Genomic DNA, 12,960 nt, shown 5'->3' with positions numbered 1-12,960 from the left:
GATGCCCACAGCTTGTGGCAAGAAAGAAAAATGACTTTCTAGTTAAAGCCCAAGTGTCACTTACCTGTTAAACCATTTACTTTATATAATCCTTCATATTCTGAAGAATTTACTTTGACATTAAAATATTTTCTTCAGTGACTATAATATTTAAAATACTCAATATATTTCCCTTTAAATATCTTAAAAATCTGTATTAGTGGCTTTTACTGCCAGAAACTGTCAGGCATCATTGATGTAATTACTCATTTATAGTAAGATTTTAATGCTTTAATCTCCTAAATTAATGTAAATCTCAACTGCACACCTGTGTTTGCATATTCTCTTTGATGGGCTCTGTCAACTTAAGTGTCAGCATTTACTTCTCTTGAGTGCTGCTTAAGGATTTCCTGTGCTCCCTATGTGACTGACTTTGCACATAGACTATTTAAATAGACTATTTAATATGCCTTGAGAGATGAAAATTATATGCCATACATAAAAAGCTTCAGTATTTATATAGATAATGAGAGCACTGTCCCTTAAAAACCTTTTTTCTTTTTTTTTTAAAGTACATAAAGTATAGAATAGACTGAAAACATTCTGAAATACCTTCAGAACCATTCCATGATTCTCCTGTTATTGTGAGAGAAAACCATTCAACATATAAGGGGAAAATACTCTTAACGTCTAGATTAAAAATAAGCAAGCTCTAGAAAGAGGGAACAGATTAGTAACTATTTCTTGTTCACTAAAAAGAAAGAGACAATTACACAGCCAAATCTTCTTCTCCTATTGAATGCCCCATATTAAAATGTCAAGAAAGGCCATGTAGCACTCCTCTCCTTTCAGGACAAGGAAACATCAAAAGCAGGAAACTCTCCCATCCGAACATATTCAAAGGCTGACAAACCACATAACACTAAAATAACATTAACTTACATGACCAGGTGAAAAAGGAGTCAGTCATGGATCCATGTGTGATGGTTTTTAAAAAAAAGAGTAAGCTTAGTTTTGAGGCAAGAGTATTTCTATCAAACAGTAAGACATGCATTAACCAGTCTTCCAGTCTCCTCTCCCTTAAGAAGTTCCCGAAAATTTGGTGGACACTTGACAGCAAGCCATCTATGAAGCATTACATAAAAAGTCAAGACAGATAAGATAATAGAATGAGGTCCAGAAATTACAGTGTAAAATAAGGATTAAAAATAAGCTTTACTGAACAAGAGAACTGCAGAATTACTGAATAGAAAGTTTAGCAAACGTTCCTTTAAGTCCAATGCTCTAAGCTGAGCAACTAGATCCTTTTTGCAAGACAGCAGGATTTTAACTAACATGAAGCAAATGCTATTCCAAATAATCCTCATCAGTCTCTGTTCTTGGGCACAACCTCAGCCCTTGCCACCAGTGACCTGACAACCTCTTCTTATCCAACCTAACATATCCATGCTTAAAGAAAAGGAAAACACCACTGCCATTTACATAACTTTTTTCCCCTCTACCATTTACAAGTAACTGGAAGAATATCGGTTGTCAAAGGCTCCTGTAGGGTCTCAATCTCAGTAACAGTTGAACATCTACATTGGAGTTTAAAATAAAAGTGTAAATAATTAAAAATGTACAGAAGTTGCAACCAAGGAACCAAATGAGGCTGTCATTTCACACTATGGTACAGTTACAATTAACACCTCACCACCACCAAAAAAAAAAAAAAAGAAAGAGTGAGAACGAGATCCGTCATTCCTGTTCCCCCACTATTATTCCTGCTTTCCTTCTACCCTCTACCTTTCTTGACATTTTATTCAATACCCCATGCTCTACCTCTTGCCCATGCTGGCATAAATTGGTAGGATAATATAAACACTAGCATTTCAGAGCTGTGTAAAATTTTCAGCACCAAACTAATGTTCCAGCAGGCTGAGCAGCACCAGTCCAGGCATCTTGCACACTTGCCAGAAAACACACCGGCCAAAGCTATTTCCTACAAGCGATTAAAATGCAATCTACCTGTTAGTAGTTCAAAAAACTGTCTCAAATATAAACTCAAAGTAAACTTCCAGTTTTTTCAGAAAGCCCAGGTTCCAGAGGCTTCTCACAGAAATACTAAAGATGGACTAACTCAATGCAGCGACAGCTTTGTAAAAACATTTCAAGGAAGAACTTACCTAAGCTTCGAACTTCCATAATTTATACTAAATGTAGAGAAGCTTATTCTCACAAACATTGTAAAAATTTTGAATGATCATAATCCTATGCATATTCAAACACAAATTCATTACACTGAAGTCATCATCTTTAATCTGAATACTTTGAACAGTTTATAGCCCCCCTTTTACAAGTAAAGGGCATCTTTATAATCAGGTACAGCTCCCCAGAGCAAATATTTACTTGTTTTAACAAAAACCCTCCCATGTATTTTGCTCCATTAGCAATACAAACGTCAGTCACAGGACATAAGAAATCCTATTATAAAAGTGAAAACATTAATTTTCATTACATTTCATTTTCATTTTTATTTTCAGAAAGTTCTTCTTCTTTGATAAAAATACTCTTTAATCATGAGATCAGACCTACTATAATTTCAAATTCTTCACAGCTGACTGTCATATAAAAAATTCAAAGAGTCTGATACTTTTTCTTCTAGTTGTTAACAACTTCATTCTTTCCAAAAAGTGGCTAAATAAGATATTTGGCACTACAGTCTTCAAAGAAGATCTTAACAGCTGCTTAAATATTATCCCTGAGTGGGACTGAAGACTTCTTGATACCCTAAAGCAATAATTTTCAATCCATAATTCACAAAACCTCAGGAATTAGTCGGCAAAACCTTGCAAAAAATTATAAGAATACGCATCTCACTTTCCCATGCATGTAAGCAAACATGAAAAGGAGAGAAGTGACAGTTATTGAATTCTCAGTGTTTAGCTTCACTTTGTGGCTCCTGTATATGAAGACAACTGTGACAAGACAACTGTGACAAAACTGTACAAGACGATCCACTTATTCCCCCTCTCCACAAAAAAGTTGACCGGTTCTTTTATAAAATACTGAGAATTGCTTCTTACTGTGGTTCTTAGAATTGTTAACGGAGACTTAGCTATGCCAGACTACACCAAGGTCTGAACTTCAGCAGCTCTGGCCTATCTCAGATTGCAATTCTGAAATGCAGAACCACTATCTAGCAAATACAAGGCGCCTATCCTCTCTTTAAAGAAATTTAACTAACTTTCTTAGGACACCTTAAGCAATTAAAATCCAATAGGAGAATTCCTATCGGTTTACCAATACAGAAACTGGATTGTAATATCAGAACTTATTTCCTTTTCCTGGAGATCATTCCCTTTTCTAACAGGCGGAACACAAAGCTTGACTTCCATGCACAGTAAGGCATGAAACTTCTAACAGAAAAGTAAGAATAGCACAGTCCACCTTCATTTCCCTTTTAAAGCCTTTTACAAATACAACACTGAGAAAAAGAACACTGCTTTTACAATGGCCTTATTTTTTAGTGGCCCCTACAGAGCACCATAGACTTTAGAACTACTTCAGATACGTATGGAATTCCTCGGTAATATTCAAGTATTTTATACATGATAGTGCGAGGAGGGATCAGTTTTGCTTAAATTCCCACCAGAATTGGAAGGGGGAAAAACAGTAGAAGCAGGGAAGTAGATTTTCAATGAAATGATGCTTTGTTGCCTCAATTGGCCTGAGAAAGAAATACCTTCTTAATCATTTTGACGTATTGAAGGCACATTCAATAGCACAGAATCAAGCCATACTCCCAGCATTTTCCAGCAACCTGTAAACATTAATTTATTCTCACAAGCCTGAATGCTGAAACTGTGACAGAACAATACAAGACTGGGGAATAAGCAGCGGAAATACAGCTCCACAAACACACCATTCGCTGAAAGGTTTGTTGAACCAAAGAATGACATTTCTAATAGTCTCTCAAAGACCCAGGAAAGCCCATGTGTTACTGTTTAGCTAGACAAATTAATTCTCAACACTGCACAAGTCCTCTTTCATCATCAACATGCACTGGTGCCAGATCTTTCAATCCAGCAACATATAATGCATGTCAGCCACATATTTTAGAATATTTAATTAGAAGAACTTAAATAGAAGAACTTAAGCAGTATTTTAAAAGAAAGGGTTTTTGCAGTAGAATGATGATTGTACGTTAATTTTTATTAACTTAAGTTTACTCTGAGAGCTACAGGCAAAGCTGGAGCTCTCTAACAAAATAGTTTATAGCTGAAATGCAAAATTTTACTGAAATCATTAATGCAGAAACTGCAATAGACATTTGCTTTTAATCCACTCAGACAAATGAAGCAGTATATAACAGCAGGAACTCTTTTGTAATATCCCTAAAGCGTCTCAAAAGCAACAGTTGTTTGTCTACACAGATTTGGTATTTTTAAGGTTTTTCATAAGTTGGTAAAGAACTAGAATGACATTGTTTGTTAACTTGCCTTTGTAATTACACATTTTTCAGTTTAGTGTTGGTTGACTGAAGCAGACTGAAATTCTCTTGTTGCAGCACAAAATTACATCACTTAATCCTCATTTCTGTGGCATGACTATTCTCGAATTTCAGTTGTTCTTCGCTATTTAAAGGACAGCTTTTTTTCTTCAACATGGCACAACATTTCTTCATTGTACAATTAACATCACAATTAATCTGATGAGGCAAATACATTATGAAGCCTACTTCTTTTAATTCTTTAAAGCTCACAGAACTTTAAAGCCACAAGGGCATTTTTTATTTTTTAAACGGAAGTACTAGAACTACCTTAATGAGAATTTTGAAAATCATCAGGCACATGCTATACAACACAAATCCAGAAAGTAACATACTTACAGCTTCAAAAGATAAGTTAACGTGTTCCAGGAATTTCTGCCTTAAACTGTCACTCAGTTCATTGAAGCGATATCGCAAGAGATCCATTTCTTGTTGAAGAAACCAACGCCTAAGATCCTCACTGCAAAGAAATGATAAAAAAACTCCATAATATTTTTTCTGATTATGCATTCCCTCTTTCTTTATAAACTAGATGTCAAACCCAGTGAACACAGCATTAAATGTAGTGCTAACTTTGGCATGGGACACGTAAACTGAGGAGCTTGGAAGAGAAGGTAGGAAACCTTCAGGAAGGAGCACTCGATCAGAAAAGACTTTTGAAGAGACAATACACAAAGAAGCATGACTGCGGACATTTTGGAAAAACAGAGGTAGTCAGTCTCAACCCTAAAAATTGCTCCATAGGTATCAAAGCTGTTACTCTCTTTTAAATGATACTCACCATTTCTTACTTATTTTAGATAAGAATAACCAATTGCAGATAACATTCTCCTTCGCTATTTAAAGGACAGCTTTTTTTCTTCAACATGGCACAACATTTCTTCATTGTACAATTAACGCCACAATTAATCTAATGAGGCAAATACATGATGAAGCCTACTTCTTTTAATTCTCACTTTTGGGGTATCTCCAGCTGAAGGAACATGCACGCATCTCAGATACTATAACAACAGTGCTCTATGCTAGGCAAAAAATAGCCTGGAAGCAGGCAAAAGGAAAATATATGTCAATGAACTTGGGTGAGGAACACAAATAAAACATCTAACACTTGAGAAAAGAGCAAAAGGGGTTTAGCAACTGCAGGTGAGCAAGCAGGAGAATAAACAAGAACACAGGGACAGGAGTCAGTAGAAAGCACAAAAGAAAAACCACACTGAAGCCAGTCTTACTTTACTCTAAGTACTCATATTATTCTTTGCATACTGGATTGCTAACATCCCAGCACTCAGATTCCCAGGCATCACGTGGGATGCTATAGCAAAGTAGGTACCATACTAGTAACAAAATCCACCCTGTACGTACAAGCACAGAATGCAGATGATACTGTATCTCGCTATTACAGGGCATTCTTTTAAACTCCTCTGAGAGTTACGCTGTGGGCTACTGCCATGACAATTCACAGAGCACAGAAATACTGCAGTCTTACGTGTTCTTCTTACAATATTTAAGCATCTTTTCCCAGAGAGGACCAGTGAATTACAACAGAGTTGTCTGTTTTTGTGGACAAAACCTCTGCTTGAATTATGGCAGTATATTATTAATAAGTAATTATTATTCAAATTATAATTCCAAATGGAAAGGCTCTGTTACAGTGCTTTGTAAAGTATAACCCTGTGAACAGTTTCAGTGCTTGGGATGTATTAATAATCTGTGCAACTTAAAATGGAAGTTAATGCCCTTATGACTGATCTTCTGCAGTTCTTCTGTGATCATCTTGAACAGTAACAAAAACCTAGGACGTGACAGTCTTACTCTTTTCTTAACTCACCAGCTTTACACTGCATTTGTTTTCCAAAGCCAAAAAAAAAAAAAAAAGCGGCATATAAGCATATATAGTTATTTTGGAGACCAGCCAGTCTCTTGTTCTTCCTTTCCTTCAGAAGAGGAGATCAAAGGTTGTAATCCCACCTACCCACTTAAGTTATCATAGAATCATAGAATCGTTTGGGTTGGAAGGGACCTTTAAAGGTCATCTAGTCCAACCCCCCTGCGGTGGGCAGGGACATCTTCAAGTAGATCAGGTTGCTCAAAGTCCCGTCCAACCTGACCTTGAATGTTTCCAGGGATGGGGCATCTACCACCTCTCTGGGCAACCTGTTCCAGTGTTTTACCACTCTCACTGTAAAAAATTTCTTCCTTATATCTAGTCTAAATCTACCCTCTTTTAGTTTAAAAAAGTTACCAAAAGTAGAAAATACTACCGTTATCTCTAATACAATACACACACCTACTTGGATTCTTCCTACAGTTGACAAACTAGCTGATGTTACTGTGTATGTCCAGCATATACTTTAAAACTGACTTTCATAGGAACATTATCATTAGGGCATTATTAATGTTCATTTTTTCCTTATGTCTTCAGAAAATTGCTAAGTTTGATAAAGAACTTACGTCTTTGTTATGTGACACAGGAAAAAAAAAAAAACCCACAAGCACAAAAATATGTTTGAAAGTTTCCTGAATACAAGAGAGAGTTTCACCGTCAGAGTGGAGGCAAGATTTATTTCTTCCATCTTAAGTAAGGAAAGTGAAGATTATGCTCCTGTGACTTTCAAGATTCTTCATGGCTAATCTGATAAAGAGAAGAGAGATGCAACAGACAGAAGCAAAAATGCATGGTCATGGCCAACATGCAAGTAAAATTCTCTTTAGAGCTGTGTTTGCCATGAAAGGGAATAAACCAAAATTATTCTATTTCCTGGTTTTGACACATATAAGTGACATTACAAGAAGTGTGAAAGAAGGATATGGATGAGACTGTTCACTCCAGACTATATAGACCATATCTTAGCAGCATTGTATGGGAATAAGCTTTAAAGTCCTGGATTTCAGAAGGCGGAAGAAGGACAGTCAAGAGATGACTGCATTACAAATTTAGCTGACAAGAATGGTGGAGCTGGCCACTTCAGACCATGTGAAAACCAAACCGAAACAATCCAATTTACAAGCGAGGACCGATACAAACTAGAAAAAAAAAGTTGATGTAAACTCTTACCCCTGGGTGGCACTGTTGGCCAACTAGAAACTTAAAAAGGCGGTGTCACAGGAAAACAAGCCTGTAAACATAACTGCCTGGCAGGCCACAGCGAACTGAATTCAAGTAGTTTGCAGTTATGTCTATTTAAGTATGCTTTTTCAAACACTCCTACCTTAATAGCTTTCATCAATTAACCTAATGATTTGTGCCAAGCTTATTTTTCTGACCTAGTATGATAAAAACTTAGAGAACGGTATATTCTATTTGCTTCCCAATTTCATCTTGTGGGCAACATGCCAGTTCTAGAGCATAGAAATACCTCATCCCTGAAGTAGCCGCTTTTCAAGAGATAATGAAAAATGCTGGGTACAGGGTCACCTCACAGTGCTTAAGATGCTATTTTCCATTTTATGAGTAATCACTAAGTCCACCTTTTCAAAGAAAAAAAAAGCTACTTTAAGTAGAAACTGACTATCAAGCTGCTTTATTGAAACACTGGTTCAAACTATCTGTATATAAACAGGAACACAAACATACATTTGCAAGTAGTTTAAAAAGAGTGCCCTGGAGCCCCATCCAAGGCCCCTCCTCCCTAGGAAGGGGTCTTTCCCCCTAGACTACAAAGCCAGGCTCTTTCCTGCTGATTCCGTGGCCCAAAAATAGCTTGTATTCATTTATGCACAGTGATTCACTTTCAACAAGCTGCCCATCTCTGCCCTGCCTATAGCCTATGCCCACCTCTGCCCTGCTTATAGCCTAATTCTTAAGATACTTCCCTGAAACGCAGGGTTTGAAACATGCCTCCCATTTATTTCCTAAGCAACCACTGCAGTCAAATAAGCTCTCATAAAAAACACAAGGATCTTCTTTTAAAAAGATAGCTTGCAGAGAAAAAGAAAGCAGTCCAATTATCTGCATCTACCATTAATTCCAGGAAATTCCAGAGCCATTATATAAATGCCAGGCAGAGGGGTAAGATATCACATCAGTGACAAAGGCAGATGTTGAGCCAAGTCCCTGATTGATTATTCTTGATTTCACTCAGCATGCTGGCCACTGTCATAGAATCATAGAATCATTAAGGTTGGGAAAAGACCTCTAAGATCATCGAGTCCAACTGTCACATACCGTCGTTCATATACGCCTTCCTCCCTTCTCAGCACAGTGGACAAAGCTTAGTGAATGCCACTCCTGAACCAAATACCTAACCTTCAGGCTTTTGCTACAGGTTTGTACTGCCTTCTGTGAATCTGACGCAAACTCATTTTTCCTGAAGCCACAGACCAACCAAAAATACATGCCTCTTGAATTCCAGATCAGATCCTTGCCACCAGATCCATTCTACCTTCCAGAACAGCAGAACTTTCTTCAAATGTGTCACTACCAACGGCCTCGAAGTGTCTTACCTCCCACAGAAAAGTAATGGTCCCATCTAAACAATAACTAAATGCTTAAAATAAAGAGAGGATAACGGAAAGCAAACTGACTATTCAAAATGCCACTAGTTGCATAATAAGAAACATTCAGGGGCTTTTTAGTCCCAGGCTACTTAAGGATACTACCCTTTAGGGGTTTTTGGTAGAAACTTACAATATAGGTAAAGCAAGATATTTTCTTGTAAAAATCAGCAGGACCAGTATGACTAAAGGAGTCTATAAAAATATACACAACAAACATAAGTACTAGAAAGAAATCAATATTACATTTGTTATTCCAATTGCAAATAATACATGTAAAATAGAGAAGGGTAGTAGGAATTTCAGCTGTAATTCTGTTATTCAACTTGCTCCCTTCTTTCAGGATTTTAAACTAAATATCAGAGTCACTGCAGTGAAGGCTGCTGTTGACCTTCACATCCACAACCTCTTCCTCATTGTACATGCATCACAGATCTAGCTGGCTCATCGATCACATACATTAACAAACTGTCTTCAGCACAGCCCAGATGTCTTTTGAAAGGGCAACATGATGGGATGTGAATAATCCAGAATATTTCAGAGTTTTTAAAGTCACCCAGGGCCTGTCCTGGTGAGGTTTCCTCCATCTGGAGGCTTTTGAGGCCTCTGCTACTTCCTGTTCTGATCAGATGGTCTGTACCTACCATGTTGTTAGCCACCTTGGTCTCTTCTCCAACACTTGCCCCGAAACTCAACTGCCTCATGACCCATTCCAAGGAAAAGCCCCATCCACTCCAGTTCCATATCTTGGCTTAGAGCACAATCCCTCCTACTCACCTTCCTGGTCTGTTTTTGCTTACAAATCTATATGCATCTATAGCAGCACTTCAATCATGTCAGCTATCACGGTATCATAATTCTACCACATTCACCTAATTTAAACAAACTATATTGCAACTTAAAGTGCAATTGAATTAACAATTCAAAACAGTACATACTTGATATTTGCCAGTTTTAATTCTAAAAAAGGACTGCAATGGCAAGGAGTCAGGAGTTCACACTGATACATAACAAAGCTGCTAACAGATATAAAGCACTGACAACCTCTATAATTTCATCCAAAAACTACAGCTGAAGAAAAAGGAATGCACTTGACAGGCCCAACTTTGTGCTTGAGATTTCACACCACAAAAAAAATTGCAGTGCAACATCCATGGCAATGAATTTGGAAGAAAAGCAGAGTCAGTAGAGGAAACCTCAAACTCAGATGGTATTTTTAGTTTGCCAGCAACAAGGCTCTTTCTTTAGACAATAATATAAAGTCACTTTATTTACATGGTCAGGTTTTTGGTCAGTAATGAACAGGTTAAGCATATGCAGCAGTTAATTTAAATTAAATTATCAATCACTGTAAATGCCTAACAAACACTTAGTACTGGTGTGCTTTAATCTCAAAAAAGATGTCAAAAGGAAGAGATTCAAATCAATGTTCTGTGCGTAAATCCCCAAAGTTGTTTTTTTTTTTAATTATTACAAAATCTGGATATTAATTTTGATCCCGAGTATCCCTTTTCATCACAATTGAAATCAGGTTCCTAGCAAAAAAACCCTCGGTTTGAGCCTACCTCTCTATTTAGTAGCCATCCAATTCTAAAATATCTGTAATGTCTATAATAAAGCAATGTAGTATCTGTATACATTTAAAATTAATAATAAGAGTACAGCATAATCCAAAAAGTACTTACGACTGACAGTAAGCAAGGCGAAGTATGAAATGAGAGATATGGTCTTTTCTTCTTGCCTCATAATCATCCTCAGCTAAAGCCTACAGAACATATTATTATTATTTCAGAGAAATAATCTCTCCCATATTAAAAATCCACAATTAATTTATCATTGCTGTTCAACAGTGTATTAACACTGATCTTTAAGACAATAAATGCAAGACTATTAAAGAAGGGGGTTGTCCTAAAGAAAGAAACCTATACTCTCAAAGAAAAACTACATCTCTGACAAAATGACAGAATTTAAGTTTTAGGAATAGTATTTCATCACCTCTACTTTTATTCAAAATTCTTGAATGGTGTAAAGAAAATAAAGTGCAAGAGAGTTCCCTTTTTTAATTTTTTACTTACTTTGTAGGGAAACTTAAGTTTCCGGAGCTCAGCCTCCAGCTTAGTTTTGTATGAGTCACTACCTCTTACATAGCTCACACCAAGGTTTTCAACTACTTTGAGCACTGGGAAAAAAAAGAAAAAGTCCACATTAGAGACACCATATCTGTATCATGACTTGGGAAATGCACAAACTGGGTTAAGGCCACAGAAATTGCTTTTAGTGATATGGGGAGCCAAGGGGTAAGAAATATGGAGGATAAGGTGTGGCCCACAAGTCCTGAACAGCTCGCCCAACTCTGGGATCCACATGGTCAACAAGGAAAGGGAGGCAGCTAACTGGTGCATCAGCCTCAGAACATTGATTTCCACTGTAATGACGGAAACCTTGGATTCAGTGGTTTTCAGGAGCTCAAGGGAACCCTTGCGCCCAGCCACAACGATCTGAATCACTGAGCGACACCAAATATATCGCAACACCTAGAAAGCGAAACACGCTTATAAACACCGCCAGTGTAGACCAGGCCTATACAGTCCTGCCTGCTATACACCGGATGCTCGTTGTGACATCAGCCACAGCTCTCTGAAATACCTAAAGCAACACGTTTTCCTTTAAAGGCGGTTCATTCCAGCACGAGCAGGCAGCCAGTTCACATCAATAACAGGCAAAGAGAGCATAGAAGCCCGCCAAAAATACATGCAGCCATGACAGGAAGAATCAAAAGCTTCGGGGGGGGGAGGAGGTGGGGGGGCCGGCCGGGGACGCTACTCACGCTTCAGGCGGTCGATGGCAAAGCTCTCAAACTCCACCAGAGAGATGTTTTCCGTGGGGGGCTCCAGGTAGAACTGCAGGCTGTGAGGGTACAGCTCCCGCCGGTCCCCCGCCAACCGCGCCTGCTTCAGCCTCGCCCTGGAGAACTCCATCTCCCCCGCCGGCGGGCCTGGGGGCGACACGGGCGCTCAACCACGAGGGAGGCAGCACCGGGGGGAACGGGGCGGGGCGGCAGGGGGAAGGCCGCCGCCGGCCCTCGGAGCGGACAGGGCCCGCCCGCCACCGAGCCGCCCCGGGGCTACCTCCGGGCCCCCCAGGAGAGACCAACCCCCTGGTTCCCATGGCAACCGCCCCCGCCCGCCGCGATAACGCAGAAGCCCCCACCTGCTGCCGCCCACCGGCCAAGCGCCCCGCTTTCCCGCGCACGGCCAGCCCCGCCCACTTCCGCCGCGCCCCTGCCGCTCCGCCGCGCCTCACGCTCAGCCCCGCCTACCCGGGCCGCGCCTCCCGCGCGGCAATTGGCTGGCGACAGGGGTGCGTGCGGCTGCCGCTGCAAGGTGCCCACCGCCAGCATGGCGGCGGCGGCGGGCGGGCAGCGCCGCCCCTCCAGCCCCGGGAGGAGCCCTGTGGCGCCTGGCCCATCGTACCCGGGTACCTAAACTGATCAAATAGGTCTTTTTGTTCGTTTTTCTGACAGCGCGTGATACGCTGTAACTAACTTTCTGTCAGTTTGTCATTTTCATGACTGAAGATGTTTAAACACATTTGCCACCAAATGAAACAAATACCCTCCCTCTTTTTTCCCCCTTAACCTGTGATTTAATGGGAGGCTAATGGGCGGCTGTGGGTGTCGGGTGGCAGTCGCTTCCACCACCTGCCTGCCCGCAGGCGTTTTCTGTGTTCACAATCGTCAACATTGAAGGTCAGTGTAGTAAAATGGCTCCCGGGGGCCGAAGCGGAGCCGTGAGCCGCCCCCCAGGGCAGGAGAGCCGTGCCAGGCCAAGTCCACCATAGCACCAGGCCGCAGCTGGCATCAGGTGGCCCACCATTGCGGAGGGCCTGGCGCACACCCACGGTGCATAAACCCCGCGTGGCCGAGGCGCCCGCAACGCTGACTCCGAAGGGTCTAC

At 40.1% G+C, this 12,960-nt stretch overlaps 1 protein-coding gene across 1 annotated transcript in view; it reads right to left on the bottom strand.

The window, feature by feature from the left end:
* The window catches only part of PRIM2 (DNA primase subunit 2), a 134,697-nt gene extending 122,430 nt beyond the window's left edge, over positions 1 to 12,267 (bottom strand). The window contains exons 1-5 of the mRNA XM_075145262.1: positions 12,215 to 12,267; positions 11,832 to 11,999; positions 11,080 to 11,183; positions 10,690 to 10,769; positions 4,850 to 4,970 (exon numbers count right to left, since the gene is read on the bottom strand). Of these exons, the coding sequence (XP_075001363.1) occupies positions 4,850 to 4,970; positions 10,690 to 10,769; positions 11,080 to 11,183; positions 11,832 to 11,982 (456 nt within the window). The 5' untranslated portion in view covers positions 11,983 to 11,999; positions 12,215 to 12,267. The remainder of the gene's footprint in view (positions 1 to 4,849; positions 4,971 to 10,689; positions 10,770 to 11,079; positions 11,184 to 11,831; positions 12,000 to 12,214) is intronic.
* Between the last annotated feature and the right edge of the window lie 693 nt (positions 12,268 to 12,960).

The sequence above is a fragment of the Calonectris borealis genome, chromosome 3 (assembly GCF_964195595.1).
Source record: "Calonectris borealis chromosome 3, bCalBor7.hap1.2, whole genome shotgun sequence".
Taxonomy (NCBI): Eukaryota; Metazoa; Chordata; class Aves; order Procellariiformes; family Procellariidae; genus Calonectris; species Calonectris borealis.
The sequence above is the reverse complement of the archived record's forward strand: the minus strand, read 5'-3'. Positions and strand labels throughout refer to the sequence as shown.